This window comes from Penicillium cinerascens, assembly GCF_028974065.1.
Source record: "Penicillium cinerascens strain IBT 15544 chromosome Unknown contig_16_segment0_segment0, whole genome shotgun sequence".
Taxonomy (NCBI): domain Eukaryota; kingdom Fungi; phylum Ascomycota; class Eurotiomycetes; order Eurotiales; family Aspergillaceae; genus Penicillium; species Penicillium cinerascens.
The window spans coordinates 1,018,766-1,032,726 of NW_026695286.1; the positions used below are offsets into that span (position 1 = coordinate 1,018,766).

Sequence of the window (13,961 nt, forward strand, 5' to 3'; positions counted from 1 at the left end):
GAGAAGAAGGAGCTATGGGGAAGGGGGGTGGAGAGATGCACGTGTCGGTGCGCGAACCTAGGTCCGCGACCGCCGAACCAGAGCTCCGTTTTCTCTGGAATGAGAGTCGAGTAAACAAGGGACATTCATGATTCATTATTTCAGAGTTGTGAAAAATAGAGTTAACAGGTTGCCCTTTATCTACAACTATGTCTTTTCTTTTCTTTTACCTTACGTAGAATGCGACACGAACCCTCGAATGTCGGTCGTGTTTGCTCCTGTTGGGGCGGGTGGCGGCGAGGTCACGAAACCGCACGAGTAGCTTTCCCGGAGCCTCACAAGCGTCCCTTCACTCCTCTCCCCCTAAACGTTACCCTTCCGGTGAAGATTCTTTTGGTTCTTTTGATCTCAGGTGTAACTCGACGTCCTAAATTTGATTTGCGAATATCCTAGGGGCTTTATTTGTTTCCGAGTGCTCCTGTCAATGCCGCAGTGAGCCCCGGGCAGCATCGCTAACTGGCCTGTGTATATTGGCAATTCGGTGGTCTGTGTGGTACGGACGAGAGTCATGGCGCCTCGTGAAAAAAGCTCGCTCAAACGGGGCAGGGTCAGTGTGAACTCGCCCAGGGTGTATGTGAAGTGACTCGTCTGCTCACCATCGTTTTCCAGGCCAGTGTCGACGCCGACTCCTCAGATCTCAAGAAACCCCGACGCTCCCAGAGAATTTCCAGCCAGCAGGAACCGTTGGAAACACCAATCGACCGAGGCTATCTGCCAACCCCGTTGACCGATGGCCGGTCGACCGCTACGGACACCCGCAACGAGGTGACAGCCACTCCGCCGGACAGTCCAATTCATCATCGCCAACAGTCTCCGAGCCATGCCGAGTTCCTCCAGGGCCTTTCTTCACCGCCGGGTGACACACAAGCTCTCTCGCAGTTTGTCTACCCCCCGAGGGCGTTTGCGGACGAGGTGGATGACGAAAGTGCGGAAGGAGTCTGGGGATACCTGATCCCGCTGGACGACAAAGTAAGCAGTGCATTCGTCCTAAAGAAGCGGGACGGCTGTGCAGGCCGTGACGAGGTCTCTAAAGACAAGTCCGCCAAAAAGTCTCTGGCTCCCAAACCAGGAAACAACCGGACCCCCGGCGGCTACCTTGTCGGCCGTCACCCGGAGTGTGGTCAGTGAACACTCCGCACTGCCGTAATCCCAATCACGCCGATACTAATACTATGCCAGATCTGATGATTGATATTCCTACGATTTCTAACCGACATTTCCTTCTTTTTTCGGAGAAGAAGAGGGGTGACATGGTTGCGATGCTGGAGGATCTTTCCAGCAATGGGACTTTCGTGAACGACGCGATTGTGGGTCGAAACAAGCATCGTGAGCTCGAGGATGGAGATGAGGTATCCATCTTGAATGAGGCGCGATTTGTCTTCCGCTATCCTCGGACGCGAGACACCAACAAATTCAGCCAACAGTACCGAATCCTCCAGCAGCTAGGAAAAGGCCACTTCGCTACCGTTTACCTATGTGTGGAGCGGGCCACCGGAAAGCAATTTGCTGCAAAAGTCTTTGAGAAAAGACCAGGTGACTCGCAGAAAACACAGACCGACACCTTACAGCAGGAGATTGCCCTTTTGATGGGGGTCAACCACCCGAATCTCCTCTGCCTGAAGGACATCTTTGATGAAAATGACGGTGCTTATCTCGTTCTTGAGTTAGCCGCCGAAGGTGAGCTGTTCAACTTGATTGTGAGCAAGCAGAAGCTCAGCGAATCCGAAACGCGGCATGTGTTTCGCCAGCTCTTTGAGGGATTGAAGTACTTGGTAAATATGCACATAGTCACCAGTAAGCAGATAAAATTGCAGCTAACACCCGTTTCAAGCATGATCGAGGGATTGTTCATCGCGATATCAAGCCCGAGAACATTCTTGTTGCAGACAAGAAATTGACGGTTAAACTGGGAGACTTCGGACTCGCCAAGATCATCGGAGAGGACTCTTTTACGACAACCCTGTAAGTGAAGCATCGTTTATTCGTTCGCGGAGTATTCCATTGGGTGCTAACGTTGTTCGTCGACAGGTGCGGAACTCCAAGTTGTAAGCAGAATAGAGGCATGGTGGTCCCAGTACTCAAGGCTGATGATTACAGACGTGGCACCTGAAATTCTACAAGAGACCCGGCGGCGGCGATATACCAAGGCCGTGGATGTCTGGTCTCTGGGTGTGGTTCTCTACATCTGCCTCTGCGGTTTCCCACCCTTCTCCGATGAATTGTGCACCCCGCAGAACCCGTATACGCTGGCCCAGCAGATCAAAATGGGTCGTTTTGACTATCCGTCGCCTTACTGGGACTCTGTGGGCGACCCGGCCCTGGATCTGATTGACCGGATGCTCACAGTGGACGTGGAGAAGCGGATAAGCGTGGAGGAGTGTCTTGAACACCCGTGGATGACCGACAAATATCCCAGCGTTAACGACAGCACCGACGGGCTGACGGGTGCCCTGGGCAACTTGGACTTTTCTCGGCGCAAGGTTGAGCGTGAGCGGACTATGCTCAGTAGCGTCAACGACGTCCACTTTAGCGAGCACGTCGAGGGCAGCGAAAGCCCGGTCAAGGTCTTTCACAAAAACGAAGCGGGCAAGCGGGTTCACAACCGGCCTTCAAAGGCCGCTGCCCGTGAGCCATCGCCCGGCAATAATCGGGCCCCGAAGGAATTCATCAACCTGGGTCAGGGTGGCGATGCCGCGCTGTACGACGAACCTACGAGTCGGTACAAATAAGGAGTTTTGTCGGTGTTTCAACTCAGATCTGTATTGCTTACTTGGGTGAACGGGGTGGAAATTCAGGAATATAGGAAAAGCTGGGTAATAACGGAAGGGAACTATGTATAGTGTGAGTGTTAAAAAAGCACATCGTGCGATGGCCAGATACCGGCGGAAATCCCCTTCGCAGAAGTGGCGTGACGATAAAAAACCATGCTTTGCATCATGCCATTGGGTCCATATATTATTAGTCGTGACTTGTAAATATTCCGACGAGTCGATCAGGAAAGGGGGCAAGCATCATAAGATCAAAAGTCGAAAATACAGAAAATGTCGAAGCCACAAACGGAGAGGTCAGGGACAGGGGGCGGGTCCCCCGATCTTGCGCGCTCACCGCGAATGATAGCGGAGATTATTATTTTGCAAACCCCCCTTCCAAACGTTCCACCTCCATCATTTCTTGTCTCCTTGAAGGGTGCCTCTCTCGCCATGGGTCTTTTCTCTAGTTTCATTGACTTGTTCTGCGAGCGCTGCTCGACCGAGTCCATCTGGACTCTCGCTCTTGTTGGCGCCCTGTCCTTCATCTCCGTGTCCGTCGTCGTCAATGTCCTGCGCCAGTTGCTGTTCAAGAGCCCCCACGAGCCCCCAGTCGTTTTCCACTGGTTCCCCTTCGTTGGCAGCACCATTAGCTATGGCATCGACCCCTACAAGTTCTTCTTCAACGCTCGTGCGAAGGTATGCATTTTCCTCTCCTCTTCCCCTGGAAAATCTCTCGGGGCGGTCTCTCATAGCGGTTTTCACAGTACGGCGACATTTTCACTTTCGTCCTCCTCGGCAAGAAGACCACGGTCTATCTGGGTACCAAGGGCAATGACTTCATTCTGAATGGCAAGCTTCGCGACGTTTGCGCCGAGGAAGTCTACTCGCCACTCACCACTCCGGTCTTTGGGCGCAACGTGGTCTACGACTGCCCCAACTCCAAACTTATGGAGCAGAAGAAGGTAGAAAGATAACTCGTGTTGAGAGCAGGTGCCTCAGAATCCGATGCTGATCAATTGGGTATAGTTCGTCAAATTTGGCCTGACCTCCGAAGCGCTTCGATCGTACGTTACCTTGATCACCAACGAGGTCGATCAATTCGTCAAGACTGCCCCCGCATTCCAGGAATCCAAGGGTACCTTCGACGTCACCAAGAACATTGCCGAGATCACCATCTACACTGCTTCGCGCTCGCTCCAGGGTAAGGAGGTTCGGGCTCGCTTCGACTCCACCTTCGCGGAAATGTACCACGACCTCGACAAGGGCTTTGCCCCCATCAACTTCATGTTGCCCTGGGCACCGCTTCCCCACAACCGCAAGCGTGATGCTGCGCAGCAGAAGCTGACTGAGACGTACATGGATATTATCCGTCAGCGTCGTGACGCCGGTAGCAAGAAGGATTCCGAAGACATGGTCTGGAATCTGATGTCGTGCGTTTATAAGAACGGCACCCCGATTCCTGACGAAGAAGTTGCCCATATGATGATTGCGTTGCTGATGGCGGGTCAACACTCCTCATCCTCCACCGCTGCCTGGATCGTTTTGCGCTTGGCCACCTGCCCTGAGATCGTGGAGGAGCTCTACCAAGAGCAGCTCCGAGTCTTGGGCTCCGATCTCCCCCCTCTTACCTATGAGAGCCTCCAGAAGCTGGACCTGCATGCCAAGGTGATTAAGGAGACCCTCCGTATTCACGCCCCAATTCACTCCATTATCCGCGCCGTCAAGAACCCCATGCCTGTGGAAGGAACTCCGTACGTTATTCCCACCAGCCACAACGTCCTCTCTTCCCCGGGTGTCACAGCCAGATCCGATGAATTCTTCCCGGACCCTTTGAAGTGGAACCCCCACCGCTGGGACGAGGACGCAACGTCCAAGGTCGATGCCAAGGATGAGGAAGGCGAACAGATCGACTACGGTTACGGTCTGGTCAGCAAGGGCACCAACAGCCCTTACCTTCCATTTGGCGCCGGCCGCCATCGTTGCATCGGTGAGCAATTCGCCTACGTGCAACTGGGTACCATCTTGGCTGCGCTGGTGAGGCAGTTTAAGTTCTCTAACCCTCCCGGTGCCAACAACATACCCGACACAGATTACTCGGTGAGTCACACTTCATGCAATACCCTCGGCGAGCCTTCGAGTACTAACAAAGTCCGCAGTCGCTGTTCTCCAAGCCTCTGGGCAAGTCATTCGTGTGCTATGAGAAGCGTGGGGCCAAGGCATAGACAAGAGCTGCGAATCGGCAAACCCACCAAAAGATTCTTTCTATTTTGCGCAAGTGGCCCTTGGTTACACTTAATTACCTTCCTTGCACTCAGTCTTGACGCCTTAGAACGATTGTACCCATCTGTACATTAACATCTTTCTTCCTCTCTTGCAACTTGTGATCGAGCCAACTCCCGCCGTTTGTGTTGATACAGTTACCATATTTATTTATAATCAAACACGATTCCAGATGATCAAATCAGGGTCTGATATCAGACTTTATTGGATCAATTCAATGTAAATGTTCGAGAAGGCTCCTTGGTGCGAGAGTAGTATATATAGTACATTGCAGATAGAAAACACAAGTCCGTCAGGGGCTCAAGAGAAATGCAAGAAACGCCACTCCATCATCACCTTACGCTGCTTTTCTCCGCTCCTCCAGTCTCTTCTTCGCTCTCACTTCCACCCGTCGGCGTTCACCGCCGTCGACCTTTTGTCCCCGCTTGTCTTCCCACATGCCTTCCTGGACGGTGATGGTTGCAGCAGAGCCGTGACTTCCCTTGACCGGCTCAAGGTATGGGCCCATGATCTTTGAACCACGGTGGATCTTCATATGCGCAAACTTCTTCAACTGTGCCGATGCTGAGTGCTTGTACTCGGTGACACCGGGGGCGAGGTTCACGATGGCTTTCTTCATGCCTGGTGTCAATGTGGCCGACGAGGTGATAACGGATTTGGCGGCTTGGTCTTTATCCTTCGATGAGGATTCATTGGGGACTTCCACCACACGCAATTGGGCGACGCCGTCGACAACCCGTTCCAGGTCTCCTCCGGGACCGTACAGTCCATTCCTGAACTTCTCTCGCTTTCGAATGAGATACCGTCGCTGGCGAGTATTCTCAATGCCGGCTTCTCGGAACTGGGAGGAGTTGAGGGTGAAAAGTTGCTCCCACGAGGGAATTTTGCTCGCATGCTTGGACATTTCCCGGCCGATCAACGTGAGGAAGGTCTGGACATCTGGGACGAATGGGGTCGGGGAGGGCACCGAAGGCATTACATTTCGGTGAAAGGGGCGAATGGATTGCCGCGAGAGACCGACAGACTGGATAATTCGGGACGGGAGGCCGCGTAGTTGGGGGTTGCGCATCGCCATGACGGTCCTGGCGCTAGTTGCGGGCACGATCCCGCAAGCACCGACTGCCTATATGAAGCAAACAGACAGATCCGAGGAGATCAGAGCCAGAGTAGTCCCCTGAGAGCTCCGGAGGTGCCAAGTAGAGAATTGAGGGATGGAGTGGTGGAGAGGGTCGAATTGGCCGTGTTTGCGGGTTGCCAGCGCTGGAAATTTCGGAGACAGTCAACTCAGGATCAACGATACTCCGAACTCAAGCATTCAACTACTTGAACCATCCTCGCCCTCTTCCTATGTCAGCATTCACACAATGACTTCTTGTTAGCTCTCTCTCTCTACGGCCTTATTCGCTGGCTGGAATTCTCGTGATCCCTCAGGCGTCTCATTTCGAGACCACAGGGTTTGCATTCACCCTGCATTCATCTCGGAGATGGCGGTCTCGCCGTTTGCCTCGCGCTCCCCTTCGTTGACGGTATCATCGCCCAATGCCGCTCTTAGGCTGAGAGCTGCCGCTGCTCAGAATGCGTCTGGGCCGGTAGCTACGGCGAAATCCGTCTACAGCGCAGATCGGGAACTCACCGAGCAGCTAAACGATGACGTGAGACAGAAATATGTCAAAGGTCAGTTGGGCGTCCAAGGTCGGCGATAACAAGAGCTTGAGGCTAACGATAGATGCAGACAAAAGATTAGGTGAAGGTACATACGCCATAGTCTACCTCGGATACCTCCGCGACAACCCCTCATCCTACGTCGCAATCAAGAAGATCAAGGTCAATGCCGAATACAAGGATGGACTCACCATGGACGCGATTCGCGAAGTCAAATACCTTCAGGAGCTGTCACATCCGAATGTCATTGCGCTTCACGACGTTTTTTCTTCCAAGGACCAGAACCTCAATTTGGTCTTGGAGTTTCTCCCGCGAGGGGATCTGGAGATGCTCATCAAAGACACCGCCATCCACTACGGTGCGGCCGACGTCAAAGCCTGGATGGGCATGCTGGCTCGGGGTGTGTGGTTCTGTCATGAGAACTTCGTACTCCACCGGGATATCAAGCCCAACAACTTGCTCATCGCCTCTGACGGTGAGGTCAAATTGGCAGATTTCGGTCTAGCCCGATCTTTTGCGGATCCCTATCTCAACATGACCCACCAGGTCATCACTCGTTGGTATCGTCCACCCGAATTGCTCTACGGGGCACGGCAGTACTCGGGCGCCGTGGACGTCTGGTCGATGGGAATGGTCTTTGCAGAGCTACTCCTGCGCATCCCCTTTGTGGCCGGCAATACTGACGTAGATCAAATCACGAAGATCTGCGAAGCTTTCGGTACCCCGACAGAGGAGAACTGGCCGGGAGTCACGGAACTGCCCAACTACATTCCGCCGGACAACAACCACCTGATCCCATTGCAGGGCCGAGAGTTCTTTCTCCGCCAGTTCCCTACCGCGGGCCCGGTAGGAGCCGACTTACTGATGTCGATGTGTGCACTGGACCCTCGCAAGCGAAGCACTGCCGTGCAGGCCTTGCGACACGCATGGTGGACAATTGAGCCCCGGCCGACCAAGAATGAAGATCTCCCGCAGAAGTCTGGAGCTAAAAAGATGGGCGAAGACCTGGGCCGGCGAGGAGGCGAGATCGACGACGGGATGTTCAAAAATGCGGCGCGACAACTGGACTTTGGCGCTATGAAATAATGACCATGATGTGTTTTCTCCCTTCCTCTCTCCTTCTCGGGGACGTGGATTGTAGCTATTTTCCCTTTCCTTTCCGCGTCATGCATCAAGATTGACATCTCTCGTACGTTCTATATCGGACCAGTCCCGTCCTATGCATGCAGGTGCAGCGACTATTCTCTATCTACAGGGAGACAGCTCGACCCGAGCGGTCCAAGTGGCACGGTGGGGGTGGAAGAAGGGACACTGACATCCCGCACGATCCTCCGTCATATCGGGACTGTTCGATAGACCGTCCGTCCTGGATAGCGAGTACTCCTTGCATATCTATGTGACGGCCCTCACATTGGACCGAGTGTTCCTGAATCCCCAGTGAGATTCGGTGGGGTCGAGAGTGTGAAATAAGGATCAAGGTTCGTGGCCGTTTCTTGAACATGGACGTGTTCGAACAAGGGTTCCTGGGGACGAGCCAAGCAGGAGGATCCAACAAGATCCAACAAGATCCAAATAATGGGTGGATCCACCGGGCTCCGGGATGATTCGCCCCCTTTTCGCTCCTTCTGGGCCCCTCGAACGACCCTCATCCACTGTGCCCTTCGTCATTGGACGTAAGCTTCAACCCTCGAGAGCCACAAGGAACACGCCTTGACTCCTTCGAGACTTAGGCCGTGATTGTCTGTTTTAGCACCGCGCCATGCCTTCCCGATGCCCCTTTTCTCCGGTGCACGTACGGCACTTGATCTGGAGGCCCTGGGTGCACACAGGAACAAAGGCACGAGTTCTAGTTCGAGTTCTCCTTGTACCTCTTGTACCTTGGAGGGATGGTTGCGATAGGCGTATGCAAGTGCCGTGTCAATACAGGGGGAAGGAAAAGTCTAGAGGGGGCCGAAAACATGATTAATGTAGAAAGATAAAAACATTGGCTCTTTTCCCGGCTGCGGGGGACTCCTCTCACTCTTCCTTCTCCAAACTCCTCATCACCTTATACCCTTCTACGTCCCTTGCCCTGGAACTTCATTTCCCCGTCTATTCTGTTGCACAGCTACTTACAGCGGCAGTGGCGCTTCGTGGACTTCCGCGTCCGTCCTGATCGCAACGCATGTTTGAATCTGTAAGCTCCCGAAACCTGCGGAATTGTTGTGTGTATCAAAAAAAAAACCATGCACGGCCCGCGTGCTTCCCCGGGTCGTCTCTCAACGCATTTCTTTCCCCTCTTACGTCGAGGTCCATTCTCTTAGGATCTTTGGCTTTTTCGGCTTTGGGCTGATCGCGTGGAATACAGTATCGGACCGGATAAAGCAACCTGACGCGCAAAACGATTTACGTCAACAGTCCCGCATGGCCGTTGTATTCTCCCGTCTGCCACTGAACTGACGTCCTTGGGGAGAAGACGCCTCTCTCTGCTCCATACGAACATGGCCTCCATGTCAGCATTACCTCAACCCTCGCGGCCAGCTACAAACCCTCCCGCTGGGTCGCTACCACCTCTCCCCAATTCCAAAGCTCGAAAGAGCAGTCCGGCTCCCGATACTCCTCGGGCCGCCTCTCCGTACCAACTGTCCAAGCTGCGGACACCGTCAAGCCCGAAGCCATCACTTGCCCGATCCCCTCTTTCCAATTCCAACTCGACGTCGAATCTCAGCGCGATCCGCTCAGCATCCAGTGGACGTGCCCCCAATAGCCCCGATAAATCCTTACGCCGCACCATCAGCATCGCATCCTTCCCGCAGCCCCCGAAGGCTGCAAGTCGGCCTTCGACGGCATCTTCGGTCTCTGGTATTTCTGGCACCGCCACCCCGGGGAGTGTGAAGCCCAAACGGAGTTCGCGGCTCAGTACTGGCACGACCAGCAGCTACCGAAGCTCCAGGACCCCATCACTGCTCAATGGAAGTGCTGATGGCAAGTCAATCTTGGCGGATGTGCGGGACCCCGAAGCTTCTCCATCACACAGCAGAAGCTCGTCTGCTCAGGGATCCGTTTCGACCACTGCAACGACATTCGAGGATGGAGATGATGCCACGGGGACGAGCAAGGGTTATCCCAAACAAAAGGAGACGAAGGGCAACGTCCTTGTCAGTGTCCGTGTCCGACCCGATGGCAATGGAGGAGAGACGTCGCGAAATCACGGCGAATGGGCGGTCGATGGGCGCCAAAGTCTCATTTCCTACCGAGGCAAAGAAGGGGGAGATTATTACTATGGTGAGTGTACCCCTTTTGTAACCTACAATGGAGAACTGACCGCGGGCAAGACAACGTCTTCACGACGCACGAAAATAATGCGAAAGTTTATGACTCCGCGGCAAAACGCCTGGTTCGGCGGGTTATGGAAGGTTATCATGGCACTGTCTTTGCCTACGGCATGACAGGAACTGGTAAGACCTTCTCGATGCAGGGAACTGCGACTTCCCCCGGCGTCATCCCGCTAGCCATCACGGACATCTTCTCGTTTATTCGTGAAACCCCCCATCGAGAATTCCTGCTTCGAGTAAGCTACTTGGAGATCTACAACGAGAAGATCCATGACCTTCTCTCCGCCCCTATCGCCAATGGAGCAGTTGCGGCCGTGCCGCAGCAGGAGGAGATCAAATTACGCGAGGACAGCAAACGAGGCGTCTATGCGACGCCGCTCAAGGAAGAGATCGTGCAGAGTCCGACCCAGCTCCTTCGGGTCATTGCGAGAGGAGACCACGCCCGGCGAACGAGCAGCACTCAGTTTAATTCTCGCAGTTCTCGAAGTCATGCAGTCGTCCAAATCGTGGTCGAAAGTCGAGAGCGGGTACCCGCAGGAAATTCGCAGGACAAGCGATCTGGTATTGCCCCTGGTGGCGTTCGCGTGTCCACGTTAAGCTTGATCGATCTTGCTGGTTCGGAGCGGGCAGCCGACGACAAAGAGCGCCGAACCGAAGGTGCTCATATCAACAAAAGCTTGCTTACCCTCGGCAACATCATCTCCAAGCTCTCGGAAAACAAGGACAACCAAGGCAACCCGACGGACCGAGAGGGCCGGCACTTGCCATATCGCGATAGCAAGTTGACAAGACTTTTACAACCCGCTTTGTCGGGTAACTCCCTCGTGAGCATTCTGTGTACGGTTCAAATGGTGTCAAGTGTCAATTCGCACACTGGCGAAACCCTCAACACGCTGAAGTTTGCCGCGCGAGCAAAGAATAACATCGTCAGCCATGCGAAGAAGGCCGAAGAAGCGTATGGTAGCGGTGGTGGAGACTCTGGGAGCCGCGTGTTGCTCGAACGCTATCGTATGGAAATCCAGACTCTTCGGGGCCAGCTTGACACGCAAGCGAAGGCCCAGGCGGAGAAAGAGTTGAAATGGGATGAACAGCAGTTTGAGAAAGAGGCGCAGGCTCGCCACGAGGAGCAGGTGCTGGAGATGCAGCTTGCTCGGACGGCCCTAAAAGAACGCATCGAGCATCTTAATCGTTTGATTCTGAGCTCCAAGTCCACCGGGGTGAACAGCCACGGCAGCCTGTCTGCCGCATTTGGTCGGCTTTCGAGAATGTCGGCCACGGAGTCAGGAACCCGTTCATTGCGTTCGTCAGCCAGTCAATCCACGTTGGGGGCTGGCTATTCGTCCATACGGCCTATGTCCTTCATGTCGGTCAACAGTAATGAACCTTCGGGGGCGATGCCCTTCTCAGGCGGTCCATTTGGCAACGAAGACGACGAGGACCTGGGCGAATTCGGTGATGGCAAGGCCAGCCTGCAGCGACAGGTCACCGCATTGCAGGCTGATTTGGGCGACAAGAATCGATACATCTCCACCCTCGAGCGCCGCCTGCTCCAAGCCAGACGTTCTAGCCACTCGCGAATGTCAATGGGGGTCAAATCCGGAAATGCGACAATTGCCGAGCACCCAGACGTGATGGCCCTGGTTCGCGAGAAGGACATGGAGATCAATGAGCTTCGGATTCAGCTCGATGACAAGGATCGAATGCTGGCTGCTCTTCGATCTGCCGCGCGACACCGGGACCTGGCTGCCGTGCCCAATGAATCGCAGTCGCCGGAAATGAAACCCAAAGCAGAAGCAACAAGTTCCGGTGATAACAGCCCACTAAGGACCAGCGGTACGGCCGAGAAAGCCGCAAGCCCGGAGTCTGCACCACCTGCGAAGTCAGGCGAGAAAGAAGAAGACCGAAGAAAGAACATGGACGAGGTGTCCAGAATGTTGGATGAAATGATCCAAGGTCGAGTGGAAAGTGGCCATCTCGACAAGAACGCCATGGGCAACGTCCGAATTGCACCCAATGACAGTCGTCGAGTATCGTCGTCGGCGGAGGTAGCAGGCTTAAATCCAACACCCTTTCCCATGGGCGGTGCCCTTGGCTCTCCACCAACGTGACAGGGCACAATGCGCCTCCTATTTTTTTTGTACTTATGTTGACGCTTCCGTTGATCTGATACCCCTAGCCATCTGTTTTCGTTCGGCCCGATGTGTTTCTAGAATTTGATTTTTTGTGTTTTGTTGACGCTTAGGGGAATGTCATTGTATTGGAAATCCATTCGTTCCCAAAGGCGAATATGTACATGCTACCTAGATATCTAATCAACATCTTTATAAAATGCAAGAGCGTGACATTTGTAAAAGTGGATGATGAACATTTAAGGCAGTAATATGTTTCCGTAAGGCCAGTCGCAACTGCGAGGATATCAGGTCACTTGTGTCCGTCGAGTGTATCATGAGATGATCTCAAGTTCGCCCGCTCTGTCCGTGGCATAGACGTCCTTCCACTGATCCCATAGTCGCTGTAGCTCCTGAACATATCTTGAGTGAAGCTCATCGATGTAGCTGTCATCGATTTTGTCACGGTTCTGCTGCTGCATCACCGGGATAGGCCGTCCGACTACGATATTCAATGGACGGCGGTAGGGCATTAGCCCGACATCATAGTTGAAAACTCCCCGCGCGTGGAACAAAGGGATGGTGAATCCCATCGTTTGCTTGACCAGCATTTGGATCTTATGGATAATCGGATGTTCATCTGAATGCACTTGTTCGTAGATGTCATTTTCCCCAAACGCCAAGACCGGCACGAGGTCAGCGCCGGTTCGAATTGCAAGCTTGACGAATCCTTTGCGCCGCTTCAGGACCAGTCGTAAAGAATGCGGCTGCGCGTTGAGAGATTCACGGGCCCCGCCAACGACGATGGTAATTGCGCGGCCCATTCCCTCACCATTCGCACCGCCCTTGGTCAAAAGATTCTCGCATGATTCCCGGGACACGCTCGCAAGTCCCATGGCAAGCGCATACTCTCGATAAAAGGGAATTCGAAAGTTCGAATCCAGCGTCAAAAGTGTATTGGTAATGCCCGGGAAAAGCCTCGAAAACCCCAGTGCTTCGGTTCCGAATGCGGCGAATGCGCCATGTGAAATGATGCCATGCGGGTGGTAGCCAAATATATACTTTTTGGTTGGAGGAAGTGATTCCTCGCGGTGGAGGCGGGCGGGAAAATAGGATGCATAGAGAGACCACACGGGAAGCGAACGCAACAGGGAACTTCGGCCCTTGAGCTTTCCGGACGTGTGCGCAGTCGAGAACAGAGTGATATAAACCAGGTAGGGCAACAGAAGAGGCCAGAAAAGGGGAATGGCACACGTGAAGAAGAAACCGGTCAAGAAAATAGCGATGGTCAGAGTATGGCACAGAACGATCAACGTCTGCAGGCGCCGCTCGAGACCGATATTCAACGGTGCCCAATGGATGCTGGAAGAGCCGTTAATTTCCAGTGGAACGGAGCGTACGGTGGGGGGAGCATACCGTTTCCTGTCGTCGTCCTCGACACGGGAGGGCGGGCGCACCGAAGTGCCAGGACGACGTTCGGACTGAACGTGCCCATTCATGATGAGGTCCTACGATGGAGTAGATAGCGAAAAGTGAAGCCGAATTACTCCTCGCCGGTCACCAGACGAACCTCTGGTGCCGCCCTCTTACCTAAGCGACGTCGGACATCGCCAGCTTACTTAAGAGGCTGACTTGCCTAAACGGGGCCCGCGCTGTTTCACAAACAATCAGGTACCTTATAAGGTACTACATGCATACCAGGGTAGGTAGGTGGAAAAAACACTCTCTAATGGCTAAAATTAAGATTCGTTGGATGTAGCTAAATCGAAAAATGCTTTGTAAAACCATTGCGCCGATGACCGTGCCCC

At 53.7% G+C, this 13,961-nt stretch overlaps 6 protein-coding genes across 6 annotated transcripts; 4 read left to right on the forward strand and 2 right to left on the reverse strand.

Moving 5' to 3' along the window:
* Positions 1–547: 547 nt before the first annotated feature.
* N7498_000377 (uncharacterized protein) lies at positions 548–2,768 on the forward strand (the record flags this gene model as incomplete). The annotated part of the gene is made up of 6 exons (XM_058447440.1): positions 548–586; positions 649–1,159; positions 1,219–1,811; positions 1,871–2,001; positions 2,068–2,084; positions 2,137–2,768. The coding sequence occupies 6 exons, from the start codon at positions 548–550 to the stop codon at positions 2,766–2,768; spliced, it is 1,923 nt and encodes a 640-aa protein (XP_058312851.1).
* A 312-nt stretch (positions 2,769–3,080) lies between these two features.
* Positions 3,081–5,011, forward strand: N7498_000378 (cytochrome P450; the record flags this gene model as incomplete). The annotated part of the gene is made up of 4 exons (XM_058447441.1): positions 3,081–3,485; positions 3,542–3,751; positions 3,816–4,886; positions 4,946–5,011. The coding sequence occupies 4 exons, from the start codon at positions 3,081–3,083 to the stop codon at positions 5,009–5,011; spliced, it is 1,752 nt and encodes a 583-aa protein (XP_058312852.1).
* A 395-nt stretch (positions 5,012–5,406) lies between these two features.
* N7498_000379 (mitochondrial 37S ribosomal protein mS41) lies at positions 5,407–6,144 on the reverse strand (the record flags this gene model as incomplete). The annotated part of the gene is made up of 1 exon (XM_058447442.1): positions 5,407–6,144. The coding sequence occupies one exon, from the start codon at positions 6,142–6,144 to the stop codon at positions 5,407–5,409; it is 738 nt and encodes a 245-aa protein (XP_058312853.1).
* Positions 6,145–6,553: 409 nt separating this feature from the next.
* Positions 6,554–7,817, forward strand: kin28 (TFIIH complex serine/threonine-protein kinase subunit KIN28; the record flags this gene model as incomplete). The annotated part of the gene is made up of 2 exons (XM_058447443.1): positions 6,554–6,743; positions 6,802–7,817. The coding sequence occupies 2 exons, from the start codon at positions 6,554–6,556 to the stop codon at positions 7,815–7,817; spliced, it is 1,206 nt and encodes a 401-aa protein (XP_058312854.1).
* Positions 7,818–9,211: 1,394 nt separating this feature from the next.
* N7498_000381 (putative kinesin family protein (KipA)) lies at positions 9,212–12,153 on the forward strand (the record flags this gene model as incomplete). The annotated part of the gene is made up of 2 exons (XM_058447444.1): positions 9,212–9,995; positions 10,046–12,153. The coding sequence occupies 2 exons, from the start codon at positions 9,212–9,214 to the stop codon at positions 12,151–12,153; spliced, it is 2,892 nt and encodes a 963-aa protein (XP_058312855.1).
* A 335-nt stretch (positions 12,154–12,488) lies between these two features.
* N7498_000382 (uncharacterized protein) lies at positions 12,489–13,652 on the reverse strand (the record flags this gene model as incomplete). The annotated part of the gene is made up of 2 exons (XM_058447445.1): positions 12,489–13,515; positions 13,570–13,652. 2 exons carry the CDS (start codon positions 13,650–13,652, stop codon positions 12,489–12,491), a joined length of 1,110 nt encoding a protein of 369 aa, XP_058312856.1.
* Positions 13,653–13,961: the final 309 nt, after the last annotated feature.